Source organism: Labrus bergylta, chromosome 17, assembly GCF_963930695.1.
Source record: "Labrus bergylta chromosome 17, fLabBer1.1, whole genome shotgun sequence".
NCBI classification, from domain to species: Eukaryota; Metazoa; Chordata; class Actinopteri; order Labriformes; family Labridae; genus Labrus; species Labrus bergylta.
In genome coordinates, this window is record NC_089211.1 from 22,642,546 (window position 1) to 22,658,876 (window position 16,331).

General features: G+C 40.8%; 1 protein-coding gene across 1 annotated transcript in view; it reads left to right on the top strand.

Moving 5' to 3' along the window:
• pde8b (phosphodiesterase 8B) overlaps positions 1-16,277 on the top strand; it is a 46,992-nt gene extending 30,715 nt beyond the window's left edge. Inside the window, exons 14-22 of the mRNA XM_065965476.1 lie at positions 277-441; positions 1,463-1,508; positions 2,807-2,936; positions 4,168-4,366; positions 4,562-4,779; positions 4,872-5,010; positions 5,320-5,487; positions 5,710-5,839; positions 10,328-16,277. Of these exons, the coding sequence (XP_065821548.1) occupies positions 277-441; positions 1,463-1,508; positions 2,807-2,936; positions 4,168-4,366; positions 4,562-4,779; positions 4,872-5,010; positions 5,320-5,487; positions 5,710-5,839; positions 10,328-10,437 (1,305 nt within the window). The 3' untranslated portion in view covers positions 10,438-16,277. The remainder of the gene's footprint in view (positions 1-276; positions 442-1,462; positions 1,509-2,806; positions 2,937-4,167; positions 4,367-4,561; positions 4,780-4,871; positions 5,011-5,319; positions 5,488-5,709; positions 5,840-10,327) is intronic.
• Positions 16,278-16,331: the final 54 nt, after the last annotated feature.

Consider the following 16,331-nt stretch of genomic DNA (forward strand, 5'->3'; position numbering starts at 1 on the left):
ACCGTGAGCAACAATGACCCAGAGCAGAGTGGAGGCCACATCAGATTTTGGATAAAAGACAGTTAATAGAACTGTCCCCTCCTGCAGGTCCTGTGATGCTCCGAGGTCCTTAAAGGAGCTTTTCTTTCCCCCAGAAGAGTTTTTTATGAGATCATATGAACCATGCACAGTGAAAGGAGCGCTCTGTGTTCCAGCATGGCGTGCAGAGGGACTCTGTGTTTTGTATGGAGGCTCTGTTGAAGCAGAATAGAGACGTTTCTGTCCCTTGTCCCTCAGGTGATCAACATCATAAACGCAGCGCAGGAGAGCAGTCCGGTGACGGTGGCCGAGGCTCTGGACCGCGTGCTGGAGATCCTGAGAACCACCGAGCTCTACTCCCCGCAGCTCGCCTCCAAAGAAGACGACCCCCACACCAACGACCTGGTCGGGGGGCTCATGAACGTAAGCAGCAAGAGTGATACATTTCATTCATTCATAAGTACATGTGCTCGATCCGCTTCTTAAGGAGAGGTTCTTATCTCACACCTTTGATATTGAACGTGCATTCTCGTCTGATCACATCGTCTTTGGCCTCCAAAATCAAATCAGATCTTTTTTTTTTAAATGCCAACAGAGTATTTGATTCTTTACTTCTTAAAACTCGTGAAAGAACACCCACAGTGAGGTGAGTCACTGCACGGAAACATCCAATGTGTCTGGATTAAAACAATCTGCAATAGGCTTAATGTGATATGTTACATGATATGTTTTTGTAAACTTGGAGATGTACGGAAGCCCAAAGCAGACATGCATCCATATGTTTTAATCACCCTTCTTTTTCAGTGATAACGAGTACGTTCTGGTTGTTTTTGAGGTCTCATCTCATATATCTAGAAACATGCTGAACTTGTCTCATTAGTGAGGGGAACAGCAGCGTGGCATGTCGTGGTCTAAGACAACCACAATTTTTAAGATGATGACGGAATAAGTTGAGATCTCGAGAAACTAATTCTATTTATTTTTTTTTATTCTTTTGTTGCCACTAAAACTTTTCTATTATTTTTTTCAACAGAAAAACATCAAACATAAACATAACATCAGAATAATTGCCAGACATTTAGACATGTTCAATTTTAGGTCACAACCTAAGTAGTGCAGTTCACAAGGGAGTCTTTAAATAGCTGCTCATAATCTACATGATAAAATAAAATAAAAAAATAAAATAAAAAATAAAACAGTGAAAGGGAGGTAAACGACATAAAGTTGTCAGAATGAGTGGGGCAAACCACCTAACACCTTATCCATTGATCTGTCAAATATTGTCTCCATTTTGACCCATTTTGCATTTTACAAGTCCTTTCTTAGGACTTCTTCTGCTACTGAAAATATATTCAGAAGGGAAGAGAAACCAATTCTAAAGATGATATTCATTGGATACAGTTATTTAAAAAAATGTCTTGTATTTGTTTTTTTCTCTCTCCAGGATGGGCTACGGAGACTCTCTGGAAATGAATATGTCTTCTGCAAAAGTAAGTTTCAAAGAAGTATTGGAGTCTCCCCTTAAAACGAGCTCTTCCTTTAACAGTTGCGTTTGTACAACAAAGAAAGTGTCTGGACTTTCCAACATGTTGTAATAATGTAAATTAAGAGTAGATTCATATTTCAAAGCAGGATCGTATCAGTTCAGTAATGTTATCAGGGTTGGGGTTTGAAAACCTTGTTAATCCAGATGTTACCAGCAGTCTGGGAGATTTGGAAAACCCCCAAAATCACAGAAATTTCTCTTGGAGGCTTGAGCTCAGCCTGAATTTGAATAATCATCAAAATACATAGAAAAATGTCATTTTCTCAACAAAACAAAGTCACTCATAAAGTGGTATAGATGGTGTGTGGAGGGGTATTGATCAGGGCAGGATGGGAGAAATGAAGAGGGTTCAGCCTTGATTATTTTTTTATTACTTTTTATTGTCATCATGTCTTAACATACAGTACACATATTTATATTCAACATAAGGATGACAATATTTTCCATTTTTATAGGTGGTGTGGTGTCAAAGAGGTTGTGTCCCCGCAGTGATGTGGAAATACTAAAAAATAGCACTTACAATACAGAAACATGTATTACAGTTTGTTTAAAGTAGCTTGGATCTGTGTTACATAAATTCATACATTTTTCCCTCCATCAAGGTTTTCTTCCCTTTCTCTACAATATTTAACATCTTTAGGAAGGGCAAACAAACAAATTAGTTATATAAAATTAAATTAAAAGACAGAGAAGAAGAGTCAAAGGAGAAAGAAATCAAATTCATTCTTCATTATTACAGATATTATGAAACACAAGGTCTGCTGCCGTGACTGAATCACATGAATATATAAATATTAATGTGGTTACTGGAGATATCACAATGTTCTTGGGAGCCTTCTAGGGGTGTTAACGCCGTATTATGTCATCTCCATTACAATGATTAAAGTCACAAGGACACTTAGCCGAGAGAGGATCTGAAGGGGAGAGTCTCTTTTTCAGTGAACTCGTCTTCTTGTTCATCAACTTGAAACAAAGAGCCCTGCCTCTGCTCTCAGACGTTTTTTTTTAAACAATCTCATCAAACACCGTTCATGTAATCACCGTCTCAAAGGAGCTGATTTATAAAGTGAGACGTTAAGCCAGTGTGTTTGAACATGTATATACCAAGGCGGGTACAGACATTTATCGTTTAAATCCCCCACAGAGCTCTCTCTCTCTGTTTGCCCCTTTTATGGTCAAACCACCTTGGACAGTGTGTGTGTGTGTGTGTGTGTGTAACTGAGTGTGTATGTACTCTACTAGATATGAGCCAGAGCCAGCTGGCGATCCCCGTCACTCTGAATGACGTCCCTCCATCCATCGCCGAGATGCTGAACGATGAGGAGTGCTGGGAGTTCAACATCCTGAAGCTGGAGGCAGCGACACACAAGAGGTAAAATCACTGCCGATTCATGAGTTCGGAAAATAAATGTATTGCTTGTTGCATGGATATCATCGGTGGCGATTCTCGAGTCCGCTGGGGCCCTCGGCAAAAATAAGTTAAGGGCCCCTCCAGCCACTATTTGATCTAGAAGTGTCAAAATGCTCTTCCTCTTCCTGTGATTTTCATTAACGAGCTTTGGTTTTCACAAGAATAATACATGATTTCGTAAGCAGGGCAATGCTGTCAGATGGGGCCCCATTAGGGAGGCGTCCTACTGTCATTGCAAAGTTTGCGCATTTTGAGCTACTGATGTGGTTTTAAAGGCTTTATATGCGGTCTAGAGATGCTGATACCTGGATATGATTTATTTATTTTCCTAAATAAAGTGAAACATTAAAGGTTTTATATGCGATTTTTTTTTTGATCCAGCAGATGTCGCCCTTGAGCACCAGCATGAAACCAAAACAACTCGCGCTGCATTGTTGTGTTAGCATGCTAATGCTAGCAATCTTTATTATGCTGGTATCTTCACACTGCATGTAAATTTACCTGAAATGAGCGTGATCTAGAAACACAGTTAAGCAGTGAGTACAGTATGTTATTCTTCTTTTCTCTAGTCCCTCAATTAAACAACTTTTATACACGAGGGGAGGAGTCAGCCGGCCGTCCTGGCGATGTAAACAAAGTGAAGATAGGACTCTGAAAACTCTGAAAACATCACAGACAGTGGGACTCGGGTGTTACACCCATTGTAGACAGTCATGACTCACAGAGTTATTTTCAGAGGATATACTTGATTTATATTATATTTAAGTGTGAAAAATAAAGCGTTTAAAGTTTTTCAGCCCTCGGGGGCCCCTCAGTGGTGCGGGTACCCCAAGCAGTTATCTGCCTTGCCTGTTGACAAGCAGCGACTCTGGATAGCATATCATTTTGTTATCAATAAAGCACTTAATTCTGACTTTGAATAAATGATGATGTCTCTTCTGGATGAGAGAAATAAAAAGAAAACGTATTGGGAGGATCGTATTTCTGTCATGTTAATGCACAGTATGCAAAGATATGTTTCAGATATCATTCACTCTTTTGATCGATTTAGATGAGAACAAAGGCCTCACTTTCATATCTGTATTGTGAATGTTCAGGTTTAGCTAGCAGCTAGTTAGCCAGAAAACTTTGCCGAGGTTTAAAACACACTGCTGTCCATTCAGCTCGTGTTTTCCTGTGATATTCTCTGCAGGCCGCTGACGTACCTCGGGCTGAAGATCTTCACGAGTTTCGGCGTATGTGACTTTCTGAGCTGCTCGGAGGCCACGCTGCGCTCCTGGCTGCAGCTCATGGAGAGCAGCTACCACTCCTCCAACTCCTACCACAACTCCACACACGCCGCAGACGTGCTGCATGCTACGGCCTACTTCCTGCGCAAGGAGCGGGTCAAGGTCGGTAGAATGACACAAGTTTGGATTTATATACCATAAATACCTCTTGATCTTAAGAAATTTGTTTTGAAATTTGCTTCTTCGTGGTTTCTTTCCGTTTTATTCCTTGATCAAGGGTTTTCCTGAGCAGAGAGCATTCCCTGAAAAGTTTTGTGCATGTGTGAAAATGTCTCCTTTCTCTGTTGATTCCTTCAGGGCAGTCTGGACCAGCTGGACGAGGTGGCGGCTCTTATAGCAGCCACAGTGCACGACGTGGACCACCCGGGCCGGACCAACTCATTCCTGTGCAACGCCGGCAGCGAACTGGCAATCCTGTACAACGACACGGCCGTGCTGGAGAGCCACCACGCCGCCCTCGCCTTCCAGCTCACTGTCCGAGACACCAAGAGCAACATCTTTAAAAACACAGACAGGTCAGTTAGAAGCAGGTATTTTGGCCTCCGCTAGCATGATTTACATTAATGGCCTTTACTCCTTAACCTGATCCTTTTTCTTCTCCTGATAGGAACCAGTTCCGGACGCTTCGACAGGCCATTATTGACATGGTTCTGGCCACGGAGATGACCCGACACTTTGAGCACGTCAGCAAGTTCGTCAACAGCATCAACAAGCCGATGGCCGCCATAGAAGAGACCTGCACAAGCGTGAGTGTGAGAAAAATGTGTTGCGATAAATGCTCCTGCAAAAGACGCAAGTTCATATGATGTCAACCTTGATTTAACGAGAAACAGCATTTATTTGTGAACTACATAAGAACTACATCACCCACAATCTTAGAGTGTCACAGTGACATCTCTGGATTGGTGGAGCACGCTGTAACCATGGCAATGTTCACCGTCCCTGCAAACGTCGTCATTATTAAAAATATTAACACTGCAATAAAGATGATTTTAGAAAGAAGGTCCATGTAGCGTTTGAAGGAGTGGTTTGCATTTTTTTTCTCTCTCCAACAGAGCATGAACAGCGACTGTGAGGGTCAGGCCAACATCAGGAACTCTCCGGAGAACCGCCTGCTCATCAAGAGGATGCTGATCAAGTGTGCAGACGTGGCCAACCCCTGCAGGCCGCTCGAGCTGTGCATCGAGTGGGCCGGGCGGATCTCTGAGGAGTACTTTGCCCAGGTGATGGGGGGGGAACACACAAACACACGGCTCAGCGTGAATAATGTCAGGTTAAAAAAAGAATAGTTAAGCAGCAGTGTGTCTGTCTTTTACTTACTTTCAATACTTGATCTTATTTTTGGACTTTTTATATTCCAAGCTGCAGTTTTTCATGTAAAGATTTTTATGTGTATTAACTTGGTATGGTCATTTAATTGTCATCTTTGTGTGTTTGCCGTGCAGACGGACGAGGAGAAGAGACAGGGGCTGCCCGTGGTGATGCCAGTGTTTGACAGAAACACCTGCAGCGTCCCCAAATCTCAGATCTCCTTCATCGACTACTTCATCACGGATATGTTCGACGCCTGGGATGGTGAGAACTTTTTGGATTTGTCCTCTTTTGCAGTGTGTCTTTATTTTTATTTTTTTTGTTATTTTCGTTTCAATTTCAATTCCAAGTAGGGAGTGTGTGTTCCAAAAATAAAGCTCTGTGCATATTTATACAGGCGTCTGACTGTGTTAGGAAGAGGTTAGCTTAAATGTTTACTCAGAAACATCTTAAACACTTAAAGTAATTGGCTTTGTGGAGCTTTGTCACCTCTTACTGCGGCGGTTGCCCTGCAGAGTGTCTGCTCTCAGGTTCACACATGTACGCTCTCCTGAAATGTTACTGGGAATTGCAGGAGGACTGCCCCTAAAATCCTCCTGATCTGGTTGTTCACAGTAGTCTCTCGCACCTCACAGCGGGAGACTACTGTGTCAGTGTCACACGGGGTAAAAGGAACAAAGCAACAGTCCACTATACGACGCTATAATGAGAATATTTGCCTCTATATCAATGCTTTGTGTAGTTTGACAGAAATATCATTTCATAATATCAACAAAAGAGCGAAGAAGAACATACTGGGGAACAGAAAACATAATGCAACCGTTTAATTACATGCAAGGTAGAGGTGGGAGAAAAAACGATTTATGTAAAAATGTTTGATTCTTATCTTCTGAGATTCTAAATCGATTCATAACTTCCTAAAATAGGTATTTTTTGGGCTAATCAGTCACGCCTTGCTAAGTGCTAAGGCTAGCTTTTTAACTCAGTAGAATGGAGCAACAAGACATTCAGCCAGTCTCACAGATGACTGGAGTAGATAGTCAAGAATGTACTCATAAACAAATAGACTTTGAATCTTGAATTCAGAATCATTTTGACCCCCAAGAATCAAAATCGAATCAAATTGTGAGACACAAAGGTTCCCAGCCCTAGTGCACGGAGATCACACTGGTCGCGTGCAGACAGTCTATGCACCGTGCACCAATTGCAAGGAATAAACGCCAACGCCCCCTCCAACTCGCTCGAGGTGAATTCTCCTGAGAATATCCTGCTGTGTTCTCACATCAGCTCACTCAGACTCAATGTGGAAACAATTCTAGAGGGCTGGCAGGAGAAACTCCGGATAGAGTCTGAGTGAAAAATATGGCTGTTTGAATTCACACATAGAATTCACCCTGAAAACTTCCAAAAAAAAAAAAAATCAGGAGTTTTGTGCAAGTGTGAAAGCACTATTTGATACTTGAAAGATTCCATTTGATTATTCACAAAACATTTTTCATATCGTCAGACGTTTGTGATAACGAGGAGCGTACATCTATTGAGATTTATTCTCAACTTTAAGTAGAAGCCAGCCTGGTTATAGACCCCTAAATCTCAACACTCATTTGTGATCACTTCATATGTGCAAAAGATTAAATGTTACAAAATATTAGGATGAAACAGAACCTGAAACATTCAGCTCATCATTCCCGTGCTCTGTCTCTGCCTTCAAAGAAGTCTTCATCTTTCAGGCAGAGTTCAGGAAAAATTGAGAGAGGTAAGAAGGGATGTGACTTACAGTGCTTCTAGTTCCCCTCACTCCCACTGAATTTCCCTTTTAGTTTAAGGCTCCCCAAGAGGGGAACTTGTTTACTGTCAACACAGCTCTGATGTCACGGAAAGATTTCAAATGTCAGTGGGACAAAGAGAAAAGTGCGAGGGCGTCTGGGGAGGAAAAGTTTGGAAAAAAAGAGAGGAGGGGATGACGGGGGTTCATGATCGCTTGAGAGCCGAGAGGAGACGAGGACACACAAACATAAAAACACACATGTAGCCTCTCTTAGTTGAAGGGGGGTCACTGGGTCGCTGTCAGACCATCATGAGGTCGATGTTAGTCCAGAGATTCTCCGCGGGTCAGCAACAGGGCGGAAATTGAGATGTAAACAACAGCAGGTCGTGAACTGAGAACACACACACTGCGGACCGAATGCTGTGTGTGTGTGTGTGTGTGTGTGTGTGTGTGTGTGTCCTTAAATGTGGGACAACATTGCAGAGTGTACATAACAGTAGACACTGTACATGAACCGCACACACCCTCATAGAAAAACATCTTCCTGCTTAAAGTTCATGTTGAGTGATAACAGGAAGAGGAGCTGTGTGTGTCGTCTCAGGACAGTCGACGGAATCTGTTCCTGGAAAAAGTATTTTCTAGCTTCACAGAGAAGAGTATGTCTTTATTTTCATTTAAGAAGAGAATCATACGGTGACATAGTTTAGGGAAAAAAAAAACATGCAGCAATTTCAGAAACGGTGCAAAGTGGATATAAATGCAATGACAGCAAAAAACTGAAAATGAAAAAATGTGCTGCAAAAAGCCGAAGCATCTGCATTAACAGCAGACAAGCTCAAAATGATTTAGAGCCTGTGTTCACTAAAGCTGTTGTTTCCTCTGGCAGCGCTCATTTTAATTACTAAGCCCATGCAGTTCAGTTTTTTCAGTGCTCAGTGTCCTGAGCTCAACCTCTGCCTCAGAACTTTTTTGGTCTAGAGGTCTAGAGATGCTGATACCTGGATATGATTTATTTATTTTCCTAAATAAAGTGAAACATTAAAGGCTTTATATGTGATTTTTTGATCCAGCAGATGTCGCCCTTGAGCACCAGCATGAAACCAAAACAACTCGCGCTGCATTGTTGTGTTAGCATGCTAATGCTAGCGATCTTTATTATGCTGGTATCTTCACACTGCATGTAAATTTACCTGAAATGAGCGTGATCTAGAAACACAGTTAAGCAGTGAGTACAGTATGTTATTCTTCTTTTCTCTAGTCCCTCAATTAAACAACTTTTATACACGAGGGGAGGAGTCAGCCGGCCGTCCTGGCGATGTAAACAAACTGAAGATAGGACTCTGAAAACTCTGAAAACATCACAGACAGTGGGACTCGGGTGTTACACCCATTGTAGACAGTCATGACTCACAGAGTTATTTTCAGAGGAGATACTTGATTTATATTATATTTAAGTGTGAAAAATCACATAGAAAGCCTTTAAGCAGACTGAGGTATTAAAACCAAACTCTGAATCTGAGGTTGTGCGCGCTGCCAGTGCGATATAAAGCTGTGAATGTACACAGGGCGTTAATGCTGCAGACTCAAAAACACAGAAAAGAAAAGATATTGAAAAATTTTGCAAAAAAAACATCAAAATCAACTGAAGGCCTCCAGAGCTGAATCTCGATTTCCTCCCTAAACCCTGATTTTTAAACCCTGACTTCATTGGAAAGTGATTGAGTTGCATGAGGCTGCAAGGGCTCGAAATGGTTAAATACCAACGGGACAGCACGTTTTTTTAAAAACTCCACAAAGACAGACCCTAATGTCCAAATCTAATATTCACTCCCTGACAAACTTTTATAACACGACCATGACTGTAAAACATTACAACTAGGGCTGGGAACGTTAACTCGTTATTTTTGCGTTAACTAATTAATCAATTATCGCAGACAATTATTTTATCTCGCATTAACGCAGTTTTTATTATTTATTTTCTTATTGTAAAAGTCTGTTGCTCACTGGCTTTAATTTCGTAAAATTCCATCGTGAGTGAGCCTAGTATGTTGCTTACTGCAGCGCTCACAGGAAACAGGAAACAGGAAATTGATTGGCGTATAATCAAGCATGGAGAAGGGTACAGAACTTTTACATGGCCATTTTCATTTTTAAGTTCTTCCAGACGGCGCAGTCGACAGAGCCAAAGTTATCTGTAACCACTGTGAAGTTGAATTTTCTTATCACCGGAGTACTTGATAAATACTCCAAAATATCTCTGAATATATTCTCTGAACTCCTGCATGTCACTGTCACTCACAGACTCCACCTAGTGGTGTAGATTATGCTGCACATCTAATTAATAACATGTCAACATGAACTGTTTGAATAATGTTGCAGTTCAGAAAAATACATTAACATGAGCAACTTTGAAGATGAATTCAAAAAGTTTATAAACTAAAACTAAGGAAACTAGTTTTCTAGTTTCCTTAGAATTTCAAAATGACAAGTACAACAAAAATGTGTTTGTGGGGTCCCCGATAACCAAACAATAAACATCAATGTTCTCAATTGACCTGTCACACTCTCCCCCACTTTAAAAATGGCGTCCCGACATTTTCATTATACCTCTTAGCCTAAAACCTTTCTGGGCAGTTTTTTTTTTTTTTATATAACAAACAGGACGACATTATGCCCTTGCAGTGGCAATAAGCTTTAGTTTTGTATTTATTTGCTTTGATTATATTGTTTAAGTTGAGAAGTACATTTACAATAAAAGTGCGCTATACACTACTTTTGAATTCATTATTGGATTTTGCGCATAACAATGCGATTAATCGTGATTAATCACAAGAACTCATGCGATTAACGCGGTTAAAACTTTTAATCGTTGCCCAGCCCTAATTACAACCATTCAAATGAAATATTCTTGTGGTGTTTTTTTATTTTTCTGCAGTTTGATTTTGTCTTAACCACATGTGAATTTTCCCATGATCCCCCCTCAGCCTTCGCCAACCTGCCCGGTCTCATGGAGCATCTGTCGGAGAACTACAAATACTGGAAGGGCTTGGACGAGATGAAGTGTAAGAGCCTGCGTCCTCCGCCGCCTTCTTGACCTTCGGCCTCCATCCTCACACCCGATTCGCTCTGAGCGGGGCAGGACAAGTGACGCGGCCCTGCGAAGGAACAATAAGCCTGGGGGGTGGTGGGGGGGGGGGGGGAGCTCTGTGACCTCCCAGGTAACCCCGTGGACATATTCACTGCCAGACGCTGGTTGATCAGGGACGCAGAGAGCACACATCGCTGACATGTGTCTCATGACCCCGCCCACTCTTTTGTTTGTCCACTCGACGGCCCTGATGAGTATTTCTAGAAAGCACTTCTTCTGTGTGAACCTTTGAGAGTTGACTGACAATCTGTAACATACAGCGTAACACTACAGAAACCTGCACTTTAACGTCGCTCTTTCTTTATCTCTTTCTTTGTCTTTAAACCCCCTTTTTTCTTTTCTACATCTGCCAGTTGCTGTAAAACAATTGAGGCGATTAAGACGGTGACCAACCGTGAGGTAATGACAGAAAAACAGCACTAAGAGGGATCGCTCTGTTCGCGCTGGTCTGTAAATGTGGAGTTACTCAAATTCAAAATTGACGACTTTTAAAGGTGCTCTGCTGAAAATACTTCTGCTGTGTTGTGTCCAAAGTTTGGGGGATATTTTGACTTGTGTTAAGGACCAAGAACTGAGCAATCATGCGTCTGTTGGCCCCCGTAAAGAAAGAACTCGCTTAGAGATTTAGGAAAGGGGAGACCCAGAGTAGACCCAGGGTCCAATCAGAAGGGGAGAACCAGCCAGGTGGACACTTTTTTCTACATTTTTTTCAGCAAGACATGACATGGAAGAAGGCTTGTTTTTGTGATGCCTGCTGGGTTTTACCAGGTGGTGAATCATTTCACCCACACATTTTTTTTTTTTTTTTTTAAGAATAACTTCTTCTAAGTCATCGCTCATTGTGCACTGTGAAACAAATGAAGGAACACATTTATACTGTATACAGGAGAGTTCAGGTCTTTTTAATCCTGGTACTACTAATATATGTCGGGGTCTACATGACTGATAGGTACTAAAGTTATTGAGTTGCTCCGGTAAACAGTGTGTGTGTGCACTGGCTGCAGAATAATCCCTCAGAGACAGATAGACGTTTTTTTGTTAAAAGAGTGCGATACATATTTTTTAACTTAACAGAACAGTTGTCACATTTTTCTACAACCAAAAGACGTCGTTGACTTGAAGGGAGTTTTATGTCGCATCACACGGGAGTTGTTGCAGTTTGTATCCTAAACAATGTGTCACACAATTGAGGTGGCGGTAGATCAGCAACTCCTGTATCCTGGGAGGTACGGTTACTTTTTTTCGTTTTGTCAATGGAGTCGGGTGCCTTTTAATGAGAGCGATGTAACAACTTCTGTTCTGGTTTCAAACAAGCTGCAACCTCAGCTGTTCAAACATGTAGCTAAATGCAGGAGTGCAACGCAACTGCAGTTCATCGAGTGACCACTTGGGGCTGGCTGCAAAAGCCAAGGAATCCCCATCAGGGCTCATGTTAAAAAAACAAACAGTTTTTTACATGAGAAATAAACACGTTTACAGCCTGGTTCAAAATGCAGTTTTAGTCCTTTTAGCTAATTTCTTTATTCTTAAAAAACTCCAGTGGGGTTTAATTTTCTTAAAACTTATCCTATAAAGCTTTCAAACAAACCCAGTATTGTGCTTAGTCGGCAACTGAGGGGTGAATTGGATCTAGTTTGGAAGTGTGTTCTTGCCGATGCAACAAATCCAATATCCAATGCATAGCATCATTCTGGATATGCAGATCTGTTTATTTACCTCTTCCAGTAATTACAGAACAAAATGCAATTAGTTACACTCAAATTAAACTCAAATTAAACTCAAATTAAACTTGCTGCACGCTGAAAACTTCATTCACACACTTGGCTGAAATGACCTGGAGTCCAGCATAAGCCAAGACTCCACCTACAGGTCAGTATTGGAATTACACTCACAAATACAACAACACTGTGTCACCAAGGGTCTCATGCAGAGATAAAATACAACAAATAAAAAAGATGCATTCAGGTTCTGATGCATCTGTTCTGATAGTATTGAGGCTATTGAGTCGCGTGTCCGAGTTGACAGACAGCTGGATGCCGTTGTTGGAGCTGTTTCCTGGAGGCTAGTCTTCAATCCTAACTTAATCCTTTTACTGACCTTAAACTCTTTGCTTTTTTGGGCTGTTTTCAAGCTAGACGAGCTAGAGGGGCGTGTTTCAGTTCCCAAGATATTTATTCATCCCGCCTCGGCAACTCCACCTCTTTGCCTACTTCTCCATCAGAGTCAGCTTTTTCTAACATGGTTAAACTGCCTCTTCAGAAACCAGCAGTCGATGCCACTGAGACCACGTCTGAGTTTTACACAGTCTATGATTGGATCTTACTCTTCAACAAAACTGCCTATATGTGTAGGGATCTCTTCTAAGAATGCTGTCAGATGTTAGAGTAACAATCTGAGCCGGTCAGTGGCAAAATCTAGTGGTCCGACATGTTTGCCCTGATGATTATTTCTTTAACTAGATTCTTTTTAAACATTCATTTAAACCCCAAATATTAAAGCTAGGACCCAGGTTTAAAAACAGTAGGCGCTGATTCTGTGATGAAACAATATAAAAACCAACAGATGACACACACACAGAGCTTTGTGACACTAAACTGTAGGAAGTTGCACCCAAATACAGTCAAAATAAATCATGGAGCGAGTGAGAGTGAGCGTCCGAACAAGCTTTTGCTATAAAACTACACTGACTGTTGAAGGATGCTTTCATTGTTCCACTTCTGTAGGCGCGGTGCAAAACTGTCGTCCAAGTAGCTGTGTCTGAAGTCACGACAGGAAGTATGAATGAGCTCCAGAACAATTTTATGATCCAGCTGATGCAAAGCCAGCTCCGGCTTAAACATGTTTTTTTTTGTTTGTTTTTTTCTGTTACACTAATTTACAAGATCTCAAACCCTGCAGCGGAGAGAAGTCTAGTTTCATGTGGTTGTTTGATATGATTTGCATTTAGAGAAACAGACAAGAGAAGCCTGTTCAGATGAGGAGATTTATTTGATGTGTCTGCCCTCTGGTGGTTACAAGGAAGTACTGCAGGAGAGGCACACTTAACATGCATCATTTGTAACATCTGATTTGAATTTTTCAGCTTAAAAAAAAGTCAGAAATGAACCAGTGTTACTGTTTGGTTGTTGGATATGTCACCTCCTAATATATCTGCAACAATCTCTCAAAGAGTTGACAATTAATTCACTATTTTAAAACCGTTTCAGCAGCTTCTTCTGTCGGGTTACTTCACTCCTTATTCACCATTGAACATCTTTGTGAAGGAAATATGACATCATCATCTTGGGCTATTTGGGAACATAATCAACTTTTTATTAAATAGTTTCCTGAATCTTAACAGACCGAATAACTCGTAAATGTAAGAAACAATTTTGTTATAAATCTACGAGAACGAAAAAAAATTGTTGTGGCAAAACTTCTTTGAGGGAACTTTTATGACATTTTAAAAGCTCAATGAGACCAGCATCCTCTTGATGGTATATTTCATAAAACATTTTTAAAGTGAAGTCGTGATTAGTGGATCATTTGCAGATATCCATCAACAACTTGAGCTTTTATTATTTCCTATTCACGGCTCCATTATCAACACTCTCTTCTAAACTATGCTCATGAATGAAAAAGGGAGGACATGATGCTGTGTGTGTGTGTGTGTGTGTGTGTGTGTGTGTGTGTGTGTGTGTGTGTGTGTGTGTGTGTGTGTGTGTTGATTCAGAAAACACAAATCACTGTATCAACCAAAGGCACAGGTGCCTTAGTCTTCGGTGATTTATACCCAGATGAAGGTGTTTCTTTCCCCCGGCTCTCCTCTCAAAGCCATACATGTTTGAGATACCTTTAAGAAGTTGTCCTACGGAAGCCCTAAGTGGACATGCCTTCATACATTTTTATTTGACTCTTTTGTGCTGTGATGAGGAGTAAAGAGTGATTTATGGTTTTTTTTCCTGAAGATCTTGACTTATTAATGTCAAGATAATAACTCTGTTTATATCAGCTGTCTTCTAGAAACCTCCTTTTGTTTATCTCGTTATCTTTGGATTACTAAACGAGCTGTAGAAATGATTCATCATCACAGGAAAACTAAAATAAATAAATAGTTTGGATTCATACAGGAGCGTGTCTATGCTCCCTCAGCTTTCCTGCAGCAATGAATACAAGGTCACATATCTAAAACATAAACCCGACCAGAGTGCTCCGAGACCGAGACATTTAGGGACATAGACTGAGTCAAGACTAACACCATAAACATCACTGAAAAACCATCATCTTGTGTGCAGCGGGCACGTCAATCAATCAATCAATCAATCAATCAATCAATCAAACTTTATTCATACAGCACCTTTCTGACAAATTAAATTGCAGTTCAAAGTGCTTTACAAGAGTGAACAGTTAGTTTATAAAATCATTGATAAAATCATTGAGAGACTAATGCACACGTATAAGAATTAAAACTTAGACCGTATCACCAGGAAGGTTGCGGCTGTAACCGGGTGTTAAAAATCCAAAAACTACAAATTAATTTAAGTTATTTGTTTTTTTTAGAAAGGGCTGTTTTCCTTCTTTACCAGGTGATGATGTGGAAAAGTAGCCGTTCAGTGGTGGTCTTGAATTAAAATCCGGAGTCCAACCAGTTTGAGACCGAGACAAGACGGAGTAAATTCAATTCTGAGACGAGACTTTCAAAAAGTCCCTCGAGACCAAGACCAATATCGAGTACTACAACACTAACAGGGAGGGGTACGTGCAAAAACATGTCACGTGCATTATAGAAGAACCAGCCCTGATGCTGAGGGAACATATTGCTGACCCCATGAATTCATGTCCCCTTAGGGCTTCCGTAAGCGTCAACTTTTCCTCTTATTCTGTTTTGAAAAACTTTGAGATATCCTGAGATCTCAGACGGGAACTCATTCATTGTTTTTTTTTTTGTTTTTGTTCTGTTTGCTGTAAAGAGATAGAGCTGGTCACCTCCATGTTCAGTGTTTTTTTTTTTTTATGAATGACAAAGATTCCTAATCGACGCCTTAAACTGTCTCGTCTTAGTGTTGATGTCTGCTATTGTTGCAATACACTGTAAGCTATCTGCTGTCCTTGTACAGACTCACATTATTAACAGTTTTTGTTTTTTTTGCTTTTTACAAACGTTACCTTTTCTCTTGTGTTGGTTGTTTTACGTTGCAGAGGTGATTATTTCCTAAAAAGACAATGTTTTTAAATTTTTTCAGTGTCTCCACCTCTGAATGTTTCCTGTGATCATGAGAAGATGTTTTTTTGCTAGATTTCCATCCACAGAGACGATTGAAATATTTGAGATTAACGTGTAAAACCATGCCTTCTGTGTGAGCAGCACTGACTGTGATGTGATGATAGAAATGAGACGAGAAAGTCGCTTTGAGTCCACTGAGGCAGAAACCAGACTGTAAGACAGCGTGTGAAACCACGAGCCTCGAACACAGACTGATTTCTTCTCGTCTCTCTGCGACACCGCTGATGGCCGTGACTGCAGACATCGTGCCAATCATTTACAAACCGGACAATAATCAGGAAGTGAGAAATGTCACACTTTTATTTTTTTCAGAACAAAACAAAACACTGCCGATGATGAGAGAACAGTACATCTTGTTCTGAGAGATTTTCACTGCCTCGTGCAACGAAGTGAACAAAGCTTTCCATCACTCTAAAATGTTGGTTTGTATATTTTAGTTTGCTCTTCAGACTCTTGTTTTATTTCATGTTCTGTCAAACACAAAATGTATTGTGAGAGAAAATTAAAGCATTCTTATAAGAAATGGTGTTGTTACATTAAAGGCGCAGTATGTAGATTCCGCCACCAGGGGGCTCTC